We start from the raw sequence: 16,003 nt of genomic DNA, 5'->3' as shown, positions 1-16,003 counted from the left end.
TCGACACATATTTTGCGGGGACACAATTCAATCCATGACAATCGATTATTCACATTCTTGGAAAACAAGAAAATATTCCCCCCAAATTACTTAAATACACCATTTCTAAACCACAAAGATGATCCTATTGCCTCACTGTCAGGACCTCTTTTCCAATTATATTCTGTACCCACTCCTCCCCTCTTCACTCTTTCAACAATGATCACACGTCTTCAAGTTGTCTGAAACAGTTAAGTGGTTCGGTCTGCGGTCATGAACAGAACAAAGCCAAATGGCCCACACAGAGACCTATTCGTAGTATAATAATCCCAAAACCAAACCTGTTACCATCCAGTCGATTCCGACTCACAGCAACGCTGTAGGACGGAATAGAACTGCCCCATAGGGTTTCTTTATGGAAGCAGACTGCCACATCTTTCTCCACTGAATAGCTGCCAACCTTTCAGTTAGAAGCTGGGTGCTTAACCACTGCGCCACCAGGGCTCCTTCATAGCATAATAGAAAAGATAATTTATATATCCACATAGAAAGGACTTCTGTGTTCTAGGCAGAAGGTAGAATTTTTAGTTTCTTTCTAATTCAATGAATTTTGGATTCTGACACCTGAGAATCCCCTGGATCAATCTAACAGTTGTGATGTTTATGTAGTGTATTGCTAACCCACAGGGACACAACTTTCTTCCAAATGTTTTACACTAATATCATAAATACCTTGTATTTTTTTTTCAGCTAAAAGAGAAACAGTTCTTCAAATTTTCTATGGGATGTCCTTGAACTTTGCTCCTGATGACTACCACCTGTAAAAACTGAAAAATTCCTTTGTATTTTCTAAGGAGCCCTGGTTAAGCACTTGACTGCTAACCGGAAGGTCAGCAGTTCGAACCCACCAGCAGCTGTGCAAAAGATGTGGCAGTCTGCTTCTGTAAAGATTATAGCCTTGGGGCCATCTAAGATACAACTGCTGGTCTTTACTCATCCAGAGCTAAAGAGAAAGAAGGAAACCAAAGATTCAAAGAAGAAGCTAGTCTACAGAACCAACAGTCTACACGAACAATGACGTCACCTACCTTGAGAGCAGAAGAACTGCATGGTGCCTAGTTACCATTACTGACCATTCTGACCAGGGATCCAACAGACAGTTCCAGACAGAATGGGAGAAAAATGTAGAACAAAACTCAAATCCCTAAAAAAAAGGCCAGACTTACTGGACTGGTAGCAACTAGAAGAACCCTTGAGACTACTGTTCTCAGATACTCTTTAAACTTGGAACTCAAACCACTCCCAGAGGTCACCTTTCAGCCAAATGACAGACCGGCCCATAAAATACGTAATATCACCCATGAGTACTGTGCTCCTCAAAATAATTGCCTAGATAAAACCAAAAGGTTAATTAACATTTACCCTAGACCAAAGATGAGATGGCTAGGGGAAACAGGGAAGCTACATTAATGGAAAGAAAACAACCAAAATGGAAATAACAAGAATGCTGACATATTGTGAAGAATGTAACCAATGTCACAGAACAATATGTATAGAAATTGTTAAGTGAGAACCTAATTTCCTGTGTAAACTTCCACCAAAAGCACATTAAATAATATATATATATATACCCTTGGAAATTCTATGGGGCAAGGGTCAGTATAAGCTAGAACTGACTCGACGGCAGTGGGTTTATATTTTCTGTCAATACATGTATTTTAAAGCACGTGAAAAGGTTCTTTAGTTACACAGTAAAAAACTGTCAGCAATAACGTAACTGCTACTTTTTCATTTAACTAATCACTCATTTTTCTTTGAGGCCTGTTCTGCTTCTTAGACAAAAATAAAGGCCAGGTCATAAGGCACTTCCACACATCTGACTCCTGGGTCCCTTATGATAGTTGAAATATATTAATAATAATGATGAAGTACTTGAAACAGATACTACCCAACCAAGGAAGCACTATTCCACAGTGAGGATTTGCACAAAGTCAGTTAACCAACGGATGAAGGATGATCAAGAAGCAGGTCAAACTATGAGACACCCTTTGCAGCTGTTACCTGTATCTGTGGATGTGTAATCTGTAGTAGCCTGGGCTGGGCTCCCATGTGAATGCTCATTAGAAAAAAAGCACTATATAAGGAAAACAGGAAAATATTTTTGTTTTTTAAAATGTAAGTCAGATCAGATTCAGGTAAGCCAAAGCCGTTAACATCAAAGAAGATACAGCGCCTCTTTTGTACCCTATGAGCCACAGCAGCTAAGGTGGTCAGTATGGCTCCCCAACACACAGTTCCCTTTTAGGTTCTCCTTTAAAAGACGGCGTATCTCAAATTATTGAATTCACTAAATGCAGAATTTTCTTTTTAATTTTTATTGTGGTTTAAGTGAAACTTTACAAATCAAGTCAGTCTCTCGTACAAAAACTTACATACGCCTTGGTATATACTCCTAATTGCTCTCCCCCTAGTAAGAAAGCACACTCCTTCCCTCCACTCTCTCTTTTCGTGTCCATTCGGCCAGCTTCTGACCCCCTCTGCCCTCTCATCACCCCTCCAGACAGGAGATGACAACATAGTCTCATGTGTCTACCTGATCCAGGAAGATCATTCTTCACCAGTATCATATTCTGTCCCATTGTCCAGTCCAACCCCTGTCTGAAGAGTTGGCTTTGAGAATGGTTCCAGCCTTGGGCTAACGGAAGGTCTGGGGACCATGACCACCGAGGTCCGTCTAGTCTCAGTTAGACCATTAAGTCTGGTCTTTTTAAGAGAATTTGGGGTCTGCATCCCACTACTCTCTTGCTCACTCAGGGGTTCTCTGCTATGTTTCCTGTCAGGGCAGTCATCAGTTACAGCCAGGCACCACCTAGTTCTTCTGATCTCAGGATGATGTAGTAGCTGGTATATGTGGCCCTTTCTGGCTCTTGGGCTCATAATAACCTTGTGTCTTTGGTGTTCTTCATTCTCTTTTGCTCCAGGTGGGCTGAGATCAATTGATGCATCTTAGATGGCTGCTTGTTACCGACTAAGACCCCAGACGCCACTCTCCAAAGCAGATGCAGAATGTTTTCTTAAGAGATTTTATTATGCCAATTGACTTAAATGCTCCCTGAAATCATGATCCCCAAACCCCTGCCCCTGCTACGCTGGCCTTCGAAGCATTCAGTTTATTCAGGAAACTTCTTTGCTTTTGGTTTAGTCCAGTTATGCTGACCTCTACTGTATTGTGTGTTGTCTTTCCCTTCACCTAATTAAAATAGTTCTTATCTAATATCTAATTAGTGAATACCCCTCTTCCTCCCTACCCTCTTCACAACCATCAAAGAATATTTTCCTCTCTGTTTAAACTATTTCTCAAGTTCTTAAAATAGTGGTCTCATACAATATTGGTCCTTTAGCGACTGACTGATTTCACTCAGTATAATGCCTTCCAGATTCCTTCATGTTATGAAATGTTTCAGATTCATCACTGTTCTTTATTGATGAGTAGTGTTCCATCCTGTGAATGTACCATAATTTATTTATCCATTCATCCATTTACAGGCACCTTGGTTGCTTTCATCTTTTTGCTATTGTAAACAGTGCTGCAAACATGGGTGTGCATGTATCTGTTCATGTGAAGACTTTTATTTCTCTAGGATATTACTCTAAGGAGTGGCATCACTGGATCATATGGTAGCTCTATCTCTAGATTTTTAAAAAAGCGCCAATTTCCAAAGTGGTTGTACCATTTTACATTCCCACCAGCAGTGTATAAGTGTTCCAGTCTCTCTACAACCTCTCCAACATTTATTATTTTGTGTTTTTTGGATTCATGCCAGCCTTGTTGGAGTGAGATGGAATCTCATTGTAGTTCCGATTTGCACTTCTCTAATGGCTAATGATCTGAGCATTTCTTCATGTATCTGTTAGCTACCTGAATGCTTTCTTTAGTGAACTGCCTGCTCATATCTTTTGCCCATTTTTTAATAGCGTTATTTGCCTTTTTGTAGTTGAGTTTCTGCAGTATCATGTAGATTCTAGAGATCAGGGGCTGACAGGAAATGTCATAGCCAAAAACTTTTTCCCAGTCTGTAGGTAATCTTTTTACTCTTTTAGTAAAGTCTTTGGATGAGCTTAAGTATTTGATTTTTAGGAGTTCCCAGTTATCTAGTTTCTTGTCTACATTGTTAGTAATGTTTTGTATACTGTTTATGCCATGTATTAGGGCTCCTAATGTTGTCCCTATTTTTTCTTCCATGATCTTTAACATTACAGATTTTATATTTAGGTCTTTGATCCATTTTGAGTCCGTTTTTGTGTATGGTGAGAGGTATGGGTCTTGTTTCATTTTTCTGCACATGGATATCCAGTTGTGCCAGCAGTATTTGTTAAAAAGACTGTCTTTTCCCCATTTAACTGACTTTGGGCCTTTGTCAAATATCAACTGCTCATATGTGGATCGATTTATGTCCAGATTCTCAATTCTATTCCATTGGTCTATGTATCTGTTGCTACACCAGTACCATGCTGTTTTGACTACTGTGGCAGTATAATAGGTTCTAAAATCAGGTAGAGTTAGGCCTCCCACTTTGTTCTTCTTTTTCAGTAATGCTTTTTTTTACTTATCCAGGGCCTCTTTCCCTTCCATATGAAGTTGGTGATTTGTTTCTCCATCTCACTGAAAAATGTTGTTGGAATTTGAATCGGAATTGCATTGTATCTATAGATCACTTTTGGTAGAATATACATTTTTACAATGTTAACCCTTCCTATCCATGAGCAAGGTATGTTTTTCCACTTATGTAGGTCTCTTTTGGTTTCCGGCAGTAGTACTTTGTGGTTTTCCTTGTATAAGTATCTTACATCTCTGGTAAGATTTATTTCTAAGTATTTTATCTTCTTGGGGGCTACTGTAAATGGTATTGATTTGGTGATTTCCTCTTCGCTGTTCTTTTTGTTGGTGCAGATGAATCCAACTGATTTTTGTATGTTTATCTTGTATCCTGATACTCTGCTGAACTCTTCTATTAGTTTCAGTAGTTTTCTTGAAGATTCTTTAGGGTTTTCTGGGTATTACAAGATCATGTCTGCAAACAGAGATACTTTTACTTCTTCCTTGCCAATCTGGATGCACTGTATTTCTTTATTTAGCCTAACTGCTCTGGCTAGGGCCTCCAGCACTATGCTGAATAAGAGTGGTGATAAAGGGCATCCTTGTCTGGTTCCCAGTCTCAAGGGGAATGCTTTCAGACTCTCTCCATTTAGGATGATGTTGGCTATTGGCTTTGTATAAATGCCCTTTACTGTGTTGAGGAATTTTCCTTCTATTCCTATTTTGCTGAGAGTTTTTCTCATGGATGGGTATTGAACTTTGTCAAATGGGTTTTCTGCATCAATTGATAAAATCATGTGATTCCTGTCTTTGGTTTTATTTATATGATGGATTACATTATTTTTCTAATGTTGAACCATCCCTGCATACCTGGTATGAATCCCACTTGGTCATGGTGAATTATTTTTTTTGATATGTTGTTGAAGTCTCTTGGCTAGGATTTTGTTGAGGATTTTTGCATCTAAGTTCATGAGGGACAAAGGTCTGTGATTTTCTTTTTTTGTGGTTTACCTGGTTTTGGTATCAGGGATATGGTGGCTTCACAGAATGAGTCTGGCAGTATTCCGTCCTTTTCTATGTTCTGAAATAGCTTTAGTAGTAGTGGTGTTAACTCTTCTCTGAAAGTTTGGTAGAACTCTGCAGTGAAGCCATCTGGGCCAGGGCTTTTTTTTTTTTTTCTTGGGATTTTTTGATTACCTTTTCAATCTCTTCCTTTATTACGGGTTTATTTAGTTGTTCTACCTGTTTGTCTTAGTTTAGGCAGGTAGTGTGTTTCCAGGAATTTGTCCATTTCTTCTAGTTTTCCAAATTTCCTAGAGTACAATTTTTCATAGTCATCTGATATGATTCTTTTAATTTCAGTTGGGTCTGTTGTAATATCGCCTATCTCATTTCTTATTCGGGTTATTTGCTTCCTCTCCTGTTTTTCTTTTGTCAGTTTGGCCAATGGTTTATCAATTTTGTTAATTTTTTCAAAGAATCAGCTTTTGGTCTTGTTAATTCTTTCAACTGTTTTTTTGTTTTCTATTTCATTAGAAAAAAAGTTTAAATTTTAACTTTTTTTATTTCATTTAATTCTGTTCTAATTTTTATTATTTGTTTTCTTCTGGTGCGTGTGGGATTCTTTTGTTGGTCTCTTTCTATTTGTTCAAGTTGTAGGGATAATTCTTTGATTTTGGCCCTTTCTTCTTTTTGGATGTGTGCACATTTATTGATATAAATTGACCTCTGAGCACTGCTTTCGCTGTGTCCCAAAGGTTTTCATTCTCATTGGATTCTCTGAATTTCTTTACTCCATCCTGAATGTCTTCTATAACCCAGTCTCTTTTGAGCAGAGTATTGTTCAGTTTCCAAGTGTTTGATTTCTTTCCCTGCTTTTTCTGTTGCTCATTTCTACTTTCATGGTCTTATACTCAGAGAAGATGCTTTGTAATATTTCAATGTTTGGGATTCTTCTAAGGCTTGCTTTATGACCTAATATGTGGTCTATTCTAGAGAATGTTCCATGTGCACTAGAAAAGAAAGTATACTTGACCGCTGTTGGGTGGAGTGTTCTGTATATGTCTACAAGGTTGAGTGCAGCACTTAGATCTTCCGTGTCTTTACTGAGCTTCTTTCTGGATGTCCTGTCCTTTGCCAAAAGTGGTGTATTGAAGTCCCCTAGTATAACTGTGGAGCTATCTCACTTTTTAATGCTGTTAGAGTTTGTTTTATGTATCTTGCTGCCCTATCATTGGGTGCATAAATATTTAATATTGTTATATCTTCCTGGTATAGTGTCCCTTTAATCATTATATAGTGTCTGCCCTTAAACCTCTGTGGTGGATCTAACTTTAAAGTCTATTTTGTCCGAAATTAATATTGCCACTCCGGCTCTTTTTTTTATTGTTGTTTATTTTTTTCCATCCTTTTAGTTTGTTTGTGTCTCTGAGTCTAAGGTGTGTCTCTTGTAGGCAGCATACAGATGGATCATGTTTTTAACCCATTCTGCCACTCTCTGTGCCTTTATTGGTGCATTAAGTCCATTTACATTCAGCATAATTATGGATAGGTATGAATTTAGTGCTGTCATTTTGATGTCTTTTTTTGTGTGTTGTTGACTGTTTCTTTTCCCATTTAATTTTCTGTGCTGAGTAGTTTATATATTGTCTTTTCCTTACATTCGTTGTTGTTAATTTTGTTTCTGCTGAGTCTCCATTTTTTTCTTGTATTTTATTTTGATGTGTAGAATAATTTACCTATGTGGTTACTTTAATATTTATGCCTATTTTTCTAAATTTAAACCTAACTTTTATTTCTTTGTATCACCTTGTCTTCCTGTCCATATGAAATATCTATCACTACATTTCTGTCTGTCTGTCTTGTTTTAACGTCTTCTTTTACATAATAACATCGCTATTTCCCTGTTTTGAGTGTTTTTTAATCTTGATTTATTTTTGTGATTTCCCTTTCTGGGCTGACATCCAATTGCTCTGCCCAGTGTTCTAGTCTTGGGTTGATACCTGATATTATTGATTTTCTAACCAAAGAACTCCCTTTAGTATTTCTTGTAGTTCTGGTTTGGTTTTTACAAATTCCCTAAACTTTTGTTTATCTGGAAATGTCCTAATTACATCTTCATATTTGAGAGACAGTTTTGCTAGATATATGATTCTCGGGTGGCAATTTTTTTTCCTTCAATACTTTACATAAGCCATCCCATTGCCTTCTTGCCTGCTTGGTTTCTGCCAAGTAGTCCGAGCTTATTCTTATCGACTCTCCTTTGTAGGTAACTCTGTTTATCCCTTAAAAAAACACTAGCTGCTCTTAAAATTCTCTTTATCTTTGGTTTCGGCAAGTTTGATTACAATATGTCTTGGTGACTTTCTTTTAAGATCTACCTTATGTGGAATTTGATGAGCATCTTAGACAGATACCTTCTCATCTTTCATGGTATCAGGGAAGTTTTCTGCCAATGAATCTTTAGCGATTCTCTCTGTATTTTCTATTACCCTTCCCTGTTTTGGTACTCCAATTACTGGTAGGTTATTTCTCTCGATAGAGTTCCACATGATTCTTAAGGTTTCTTCATTTTTTTAAGTTCTTTTATCTGATTTTCCTTCAAATATATTGGTGCCAAGTGCTTTATCTTCAAGTTCACCAATTCTGCCTTCCACTTGCTCAATTCTTGTCCTCTTTCTATTGAGTTGTCTAATCCTGTAACTGTATTGTTAATCTTGTGAATTTCTTTGATTACTGTTTCTATAGATTCTTTCAGGTTATTAAATTTTTCATTATGTTCTTTAATAATCTTTTAAATTTCTTCAACTGCTTTATCCATATGTTCCTTCAATTCTTCTGCATATTGCCTGTTCGCCTTCCTAATTTCGTTCTTGATGTCTCAAAGAGTTCTGTATATTAATCTTTTGAATTCTGCATCTGGTAATTCCAGGAAGACATCTTCATCCAGAAGATCCATTGATTCCTTGAGAGTTTGTTGAGGTGATCACAGTCTGTTTCTTCATGTGACTTGATATTGATTGTTGTCTCCAGGCCATCTATAAGTTATTGTATTTATTTTATGTTTGCTCACTGTATCCTAGCTTCTTGCTTTGTTTTGTTTTGATATGCCCACACAGGTTGCTTGAGTGAGCTAGCTTATTTTCCCCTTTGGCATTATGACATCCTGTCACCAGATGGCTAGAGCTGTTATCAAGTATATCAGTCTAGGAGACCATTCACTTTTCTTGTATGAATTCAGCTCAGGTGTCCAGGTAGCTGATCATCAAGTGTGTGGTACATGCCCTGTCCTACAGTCTTAGAGGGGCAGGGGTGATTGGTGTAAGTGCCAGTATCTGGTTGCAGCAGGGGGTCACGCTCTGAACAAGGCAGGGGGCTTACAATCGTCCCCCAAGTGTCTCTGAGGAAAGTGTGTCCCTCTTCGCTACAGCATTCCTGTGGGTGAGTTCTACAGATGGACCATGGGCACCCAGTGTTTTTCATTGTAAGGACTGGGAAGTACCAGTTATCCTTGGGCTCCTGTCACAGGTCGCTGGGTGACCTGAGTGGAGCTACCGGTCCTTAGACCCCTGATGTGTGTAGGTGAGGACCCTGTTTAGTAGGCAAAACAGTGTCAAACATCAAACACTCACCTCTCCACCACACAGTTGAAACAGTTGTAGTCTGCTAACAAGAGCCTATTCTCCTGAAATAGGCCCACGCAGGTTCATACATGGGGGAAAGTTACTCAAAGTCCACACACACTGTTCATGCCTCAACAGGAGCCACTTCCGTCCTGAGCTTCCCAGGTTAGTGGAGCTGGCAAATTATCTTTTCCCCCATTTGCAAATTTATTACTTCTCCAAGGCCGGGAGGATGGCTCCAGGTGCTCAACACAGCCTATCTCAGGCCCAGGGAAATCAACAGCCCCTTAAGCTGGCTAGGGGTGGGGGGCGCAGTAAAACGTACTCAAGTACTTAGCTTTTGCCAAGAGCGCCGTTATTATCTGGTTCTGGAGGTGTGAGCAGGCTGTGCAGCTGTCTGCTCCTCCCTGAGCAAACTGCGGCCAAACGTTACTACCAGTACACTGCAGCCGCTCCCAGGAATGGTGCCTGAGTGATCCCAGCAATTCAGGTCCGGCAACTCCTCTCTATTTCTGAACCCCTCTCCCCGTCCTCCTGCCACTCGGTCCGTTTTCTAACTTTGCCTTTGATGTTCAGGGCTCCTAGCTTGTCATAAATACACTTGTTTCACTTGTTTTTGGGGGTCTTTGTTATAAGAGGGTTCGCAGGCAGTGTCTGGCTATTCCGCCATCTTGGCCCTGCCTAAATGTAGAATTTTTTATTTTTAAAAAGGTAATCTTACATGTAAAGTTTAGGAAAAGACAGAAAAAAGCGAAGAAAATAGAAATAATCATCACATAAACCAAAATCTAATGCTGTTGAGTCGTTTCCAACTCATAGGGACCTTATAGGACAGAGAAGAGCTGCCCTGTAGGGTCTCCTAGACTGTACTCTTTATGAAAGCAGATTGCCACGTTTTTCTCCTGAAGAGCGGCTGATGGGTTCGAATTGCCAACCTTTCGACTAGCAGCCAAGTGCTTAACTACTGTACCACCAGGGCTCTTTAACTGTCACAGTCTCCTAAAATTGACATGTATTGTACTGACCTATGAACTTTTCCTTGCGTAAGTATTCACGTGGTGTAGATCCAAGGAATAATTATATTTTCAAGTAATATTTAATAATATAAAAATATGGTATTAAATGTATTTCTTAAAATATAAGTAACTTCAAGTCATCTGACTTTATAACTATAAAGTAAATAAAAACTACTCTGTACTTTTAAATGAAAAACAAAACAAAAAAATTCCACCCACATCACTTCTCATTTCACAACAGGGAGATTCTTTTAGAGCTACTTTGCCTAATTCAATTCTAGATTAAATCAGAAACAAGAATCTGTATTAGCGCTTTTTCTTAAGCTTCTCCCTCCCCTAAGGAGGGAAATGCAAGAAACCTGCCATCTTGTCCATCGTTTAGACGAGAAAAAGCCTCCTGAGAAACATGCTGGCTGGTGGGAAAGAGAAAGTGTACCAGCTGTCATGGTCACAGGAAACTGGAACCTCTGAAGAGGTAACTCAACAGTGAGTCACCCAGGTCAGCAGTTTCCAAACTTAGTATAAGCTGTGGAAATCTAAAGGTGGCTGTAACTCAAGGTGAATCTGACACTCTAAGCAATGCCAGCTTTCTGAGAAAAAAAAAATATTTATAATCTGGAACCTCTCTGCTGCCTGATTTTCAAGGAAAACTGGTTTTCATCTAACTTAGCTAACCTTGTATCAGTTTGATATTGTGAACACATGGTAGAAAATAGAGAATAAAATAAAGGCTAGAATGAAAAGCCAATGTACAGTGATCACACCTACTGTACTGCAGTGAACTGCTGGATGCTCCCCAACCATTCCTAAAACCAGCTCCAGCCCCAGGTCTATTCCATTGATTCTTAAGGGAAACAGAGAATAATAACCAAGGCTTATATATTGCTGGATGCGACTCGATGGCACCTAACCAGCACCATACACTGCATAGCTCTTACTTCCCTAGCTTTTGTCCTGTGGGGGTCAATCACTACACACATATGCATCGCCCAAGTTTTAGGAGACAAATAAAGCAAAAAAAAAAAAAAAAAAAACTCATCTGTGGGGTTTACTTTGGTTCTTAATAAAGCTTCATGGGACACAAGCACAGAAGGCAATGGCAGAAGCAGGTATTACTTCAGTAACGATGAGTCTAGCTGAATTAGTGAGCAAGATATGTTACCTTTCTAAACCTCCAGTTTCTCATTTATCTACAATCTGAGGGTTTTAATCTGCCTGAGTCCCTCGGCAAGAAGATCAGAAGTCATTGTCACTCTCATCCAGGGTCTCAGGTTTCCGAATCCTCCGACTGGGCTTAGCTGGTGAGAGAGCAATGCTCTCATCTTCCAAATCGTCATCGTCTTCTTCATCATCTTCCATGTCAATTTCACTGTCCTCTGAGTCATCCTATAGAAAAAGAACAGCAACTACAAGTTTGGGTCCCATCTTGTTACCGCATCTTCTTAGCAGAGACCCTGCCTCATTTTTTTACCCACAACTTGAGGGGTAAAAGCACAGACAGTACCCCGATCTGAAGAGGCGCATGGCAGAGAGAGGCGGTCGGGCTGTTGGGGCCTAAGAATGGGGCCAAGTCTACAGACTGCAAGTCAGAATACACAGGGTAACATATCACCTAACTGGAACCTTTAAACACCAACGTGCCACCTGCACCTGGCACTACAGGCCGGCTCCAGCACTGACGTCCTAGGAGCGCCACGGGACCTGCCCTGCATGCTAGTGGATGCAGTTGCTCCTGGGGACCTAAGCCACAGCATTTCTCACCTGGGTGGCTACAAGTGCCTCCTCACTGGTTTCTCTTGAAATGTGAAGCAGCGCTTGGCACTGGGCTCACAAAACCCCATGCCCTCCCACTGCAATTCCCCTCCTCATGCCTTCCCACCACAACCCCCCACGCCTTCCCACCGCCACCCCCCATGCCTTCCCAACACCATCCCCCATGCCTTCCCACTGCCATCCCCCCACACCTTCCCATAACACCCCCACACCTTTCCCCCACAACTCCCCACCACTATCCCCGCCTTCCCACAACCCCTGACGCCTTCCCACCACAACCCACACCTTCCCACAACACCCCCACATCTTTCCACCACAGCCGCCACACCTTCCCACCACAGTCGTCATCCCACCAAACCCCCCCATGCCTTCCCACCACAACCCTCCCATGCCTATCCACCACAACCCTCCCATGCCTTTCCACCATCTGCCATGCCTTCCCACAACCCCCGCCATCCCACAACAGTCTACCTACGCCTTCCCAACACAATCCCTTTACACCTTCTCGCCTTCCTCCATGCCTTCCTACAACCCCCCATGCCTTCCCACTGCCATCCCCCCATGCCTTCCGACAACCCCACCTTCCCACCACAATCCCCCTACACCTTCCCACAACCCCCACACCTTCCCACCGCCATCCCCCACACCTTCCCACAATCCCCCCATGCCTTCCCACCACAATCCCCCATGCCTTCCCACTGCACCCAGGAGAAAACCCAGCATCCTCATCACATCCTACATAGCTCTGCAGGGCCTGGCCCCACTACCTCTCTTACTGCCCATCCCCCCAAGTTCACGCCCCCCCAGTCAGGCCAGCACTGCTGGTCCTCAAGTACACAATCTACATTCTTCAGGCCCAGAACCCCTCTCCTCCATTCAGGCCTCTGCTGAAAGGTCCTTATCAGAGAACTTCCCTGACAAATCCAAAGACATCACACTTACTCCTCCATTCCTGTCACTCTATCCCCTTAACTTGCTTTACTTTCCTTCTTTACACAGATCACTCCTGATATGATGGCTTGATTATTGCTGGTCTCCCCTTCCTGGAGCGGAAGCTGCCTCAGGGCAGGGGCTTTGCGCCCACTCACTGCTGCAGCCTCACAATCCCTAGCAGGCACTCAGTGACCACATGCTGAACAAACGCGTGAATGCATGACGGACAAGCTCCAATGCCAAGGGTGCACTGGAAGGAATGAGCCTCCCTGAAACACACAAGGGACAACAGCAAGGTCCAGAGAACATCGCGGTTACGCTACTACAATCATTCTGGAAAGCAGACAGCTATGCCAAGGGTCAACAAATCACACAGAAGGAGACCTGACAGTGCTTCCCAGGCATTGTCCACTCCTCAGTCAGACTTTCAGGATTTCTGTCCTAGATGGGCAAGGTGGAGGGAGAAAAGCTATTCTTCTCTGGTTATATCTGTCCCAAACTTGGTTAAATTTACAGGCAGTTTCTCTGTCTCTCTAGAAACCACCATCAGGTATCAAGGCCTTCCCTCCTCTGTGCATGCTGGCCAGCTTCCTGTAACAGTGGACACTGATGGCATTTAGCATACACACCTTTTGTACAAGAATGTGAGACTGCGCTCCTATCCTGGTGTGGCCCCTAGAGCCCTGCTCTGGGCACACTTGGCCTTCAGCCTCCATTCCCTGATGGAGATGACCCCCCTAAGCCGAGCAGCACTGCCCAGGACTGTGACAGAGAAGGCAACCCAGAGTGACTGACTGGGCAGTACCAACAACCCAACGCTGCAGGGGCCACACTCGTCTGCCTACTCTGGTCCAGTTTCCTACTTGGTTACCCATGCTGTCCTGCAGTCTTGTGCCCAGGCACTGTCAGCCAGGTATTGGGAGAGCATCCTTCCATGTTCCCTGCCCAGATGGAGCTCCAGAAGGGCCCTGCCCCACAGCAGCACCCCTGCATCTCAGGCTGTAGCTGAGGGCCTGATGAGCCCCACCCACAGCCTCCTCTCTAGCACAGACACCTCAGATCACTTGGCCATTCAGTGGTGGGCTCTGTTCTGAGTGGCTTCTTGTCCAGGAGAGGGAAAGCATCACTCCTGGGCTGAGTCATACATCCAATCCCTCCCTGATTTAGACACAGGCAAACGGATGAGGTGAAAAAGAAAACCAACCTGCTTCTTGGAGGTGGAAGTCCTGCATTTACCTAAGTGAGCTGGTGCTGCTTCCGTCTTTGGAAAGTGAGAATGGAAAGAAGGGTGAGAAAGTGAAAAAATAGGAAAGCACGTTCATTTGAACAGAAAAGAAACAAGCCATCGACCAGCAAAGAAAACAGTTCAGCTCCTTAGGAGGCCAAGCCCTGCCACAAACCAAGCACCGGGCTGGCCTGAGAATCACCAGCTCACACCAGGCTGGCCAGACTGGTGCCTGGCTGTGCAGCCCCTTGGGTAGTCTAGTCTAGGAGGCCAGCCCGATACGGGACAGGACAGAAGCGTAAGAGGGAGCTGCTGGACTCACGTCATCATCTGAGTCACCACCCTGCATTGTGCCCACGATGCGCGTGCTGGGTCTCCCTAAGGACAAGAGAAGCACAAAGGAACAGTGAGAACCCACCTGACCTTGAGGAGCCATGGTGGCACAGTGGTTAAGCTTAAGGAGCCCTGGCGGTGCAGTGGTAAAGTGCTCAGCTACTAATCAAAAGGATGGAGATTTGAACCCACTCAGAGGCTCCATGAGAAAAAGACCTGGCGGATCTGCTTCTTTAATGACTACAGTCGAGAAAACCCTATGGGGTGGTTCTACTCTGTCATATGAGGTCACTGAGTCGGAACCAACACAATGGCACCTAACAACAACAGCAGCCTCTATTTATGCCATCAGGCTATTAAAAAAAAATCACAAGAAGTACCAGAAGAACTAGATGGTGCCTGGCTACACTACTGACCGTTCTAACCAGGACAGTGATACACAGAACCTGATAGAATGGGGGAAAAATATGGAACAAAACCCCAAATTCCTAAAAAAAAAAAAAGACCTACTAGACTGGTTGAGACTGGAGGACTCTCAGCAACTACTACCCTAAGATATTCTTCAAACCTTCAACTGAAACTAACCCTGTGAGGTCACCTTGTAGCTAAATAACAATTGGTTCAAAAAATACCACCCATAAGCACTGTGCTCCTTTAAAAAATCACCTATATGAAATGAAATGGTCAACAATTACTTTAACACAAAGATGAGAATGTACGGGGGAAGGGAAACTAGATTAATAGAAACAACTAAAGCGGAAATAATGAGAATGTTCATGCATTATGAAGAACGTAACCAACGTCACTGAACAACATGTAATAGAAATTGCTGAATGGGAACCTCAACTGCTGTGTAAACCTTCACTGAAAACATAATAAAAAATTATTTAAAAAAGTGAAAGGAAGAAACACAAAATCAGAGCATCTAGTTATCTTATTAGAAGAGAGAAATGTAATGAACGAAGACAGCTGAGCCTTTAATGTGAGTGCACTTAACAACACAAGTTAATACAAAATAAAGAAAGCAGGATGATTTACTCTTTTAAGGTATTAGGTATACAAAAATACGACTGGGCCCCCAAAATTAACAGTTGCTAGACAAATAAGACATATTTTGAAAGGCAAACACAGGTTAATTTGTCAGTATCTATGAAAATAAAAACTTATATAGCCTTTTTTAACCTAAGAATTCCACTTTTAATGATGCAACCTAAAGAAATTCTTAGAGATATACAAAAAGGAAAAAAATGGAAAAAATGTAAATGGTTAGCAATAGGGGAAAGTCTAAATAAATGACAGGTTTAGCCATGCCATGTGATTCCACGCAGCTGTTAGAAAGGGTGAAGCAGGCCTATATTTTAGTAACATGGAACGAATTCCAATAGATTTAATTAAATAAAAAGAACAGCAAGATGCAGAACCATACATATAATCTGATCCCATTTAGGTTTAAAAAAATTCTAAGATGATCTTTCCGTCTATGTCTGATTGTGTGTGTGTGCGTGTGTGTGTGTGTGTGTGTGTG

At 41.8% G+C, this 16,003-nt stretch overlaps 1 protein-coding gene across 3 annotated transcripts in view; it reads right to left on the bottom strand.

The window, feature by feature from the left end:
• Nucleotides 1-2,298: 2,298 nt before the first annotated feature.
• Nucleotides 2,299-16,003, bottom strand: part of CLUAP1 (clusterin associated protein 1) — a 32,563-nt gene continuing 18,858 nt past the window's right edge. For all 3 annotated transcript variants that reach the window (XM_049903528.1, XM_049903529.1, XM_049903527.1), the window contains 2 exons: nucleotides 14,468-14,523; nucleotides 2,299-11,600 (listed from right to left, as the gene is read on the bottom strand). In XM_049903528.1, the coding sequence (XP_049759485.1) occupies nucleotides 11,451-11,600; nucleotides 14,468-14,523 (206 nt within the window). In that variant the 3' untranslated portion in view covers nucleotides 2,299-11,450. The remainder of the gene's footprint in view (nucleotides 11,601-14,467; nucleotides 14,524-16,003) is intronic.

The sequence above is a fragment of the Elephas maximus genome, chromosome 12 (genome assembly GCF_024166365.1).
Source record: "Elephas maximus indicus isolate mEleMax1 chromosome 12, mEleMax1 primary haplotype, whole genome shotgun sequence".
Lineage (NCBI taxonomy): Eukaryota > Metazoa > Chordata > Mammalia > Proboscidea > Elephantidae > Elephas > Elephas maximus.
This window is presented reverse-complemented; position numbering and strand designations above follow the sequence as displayed.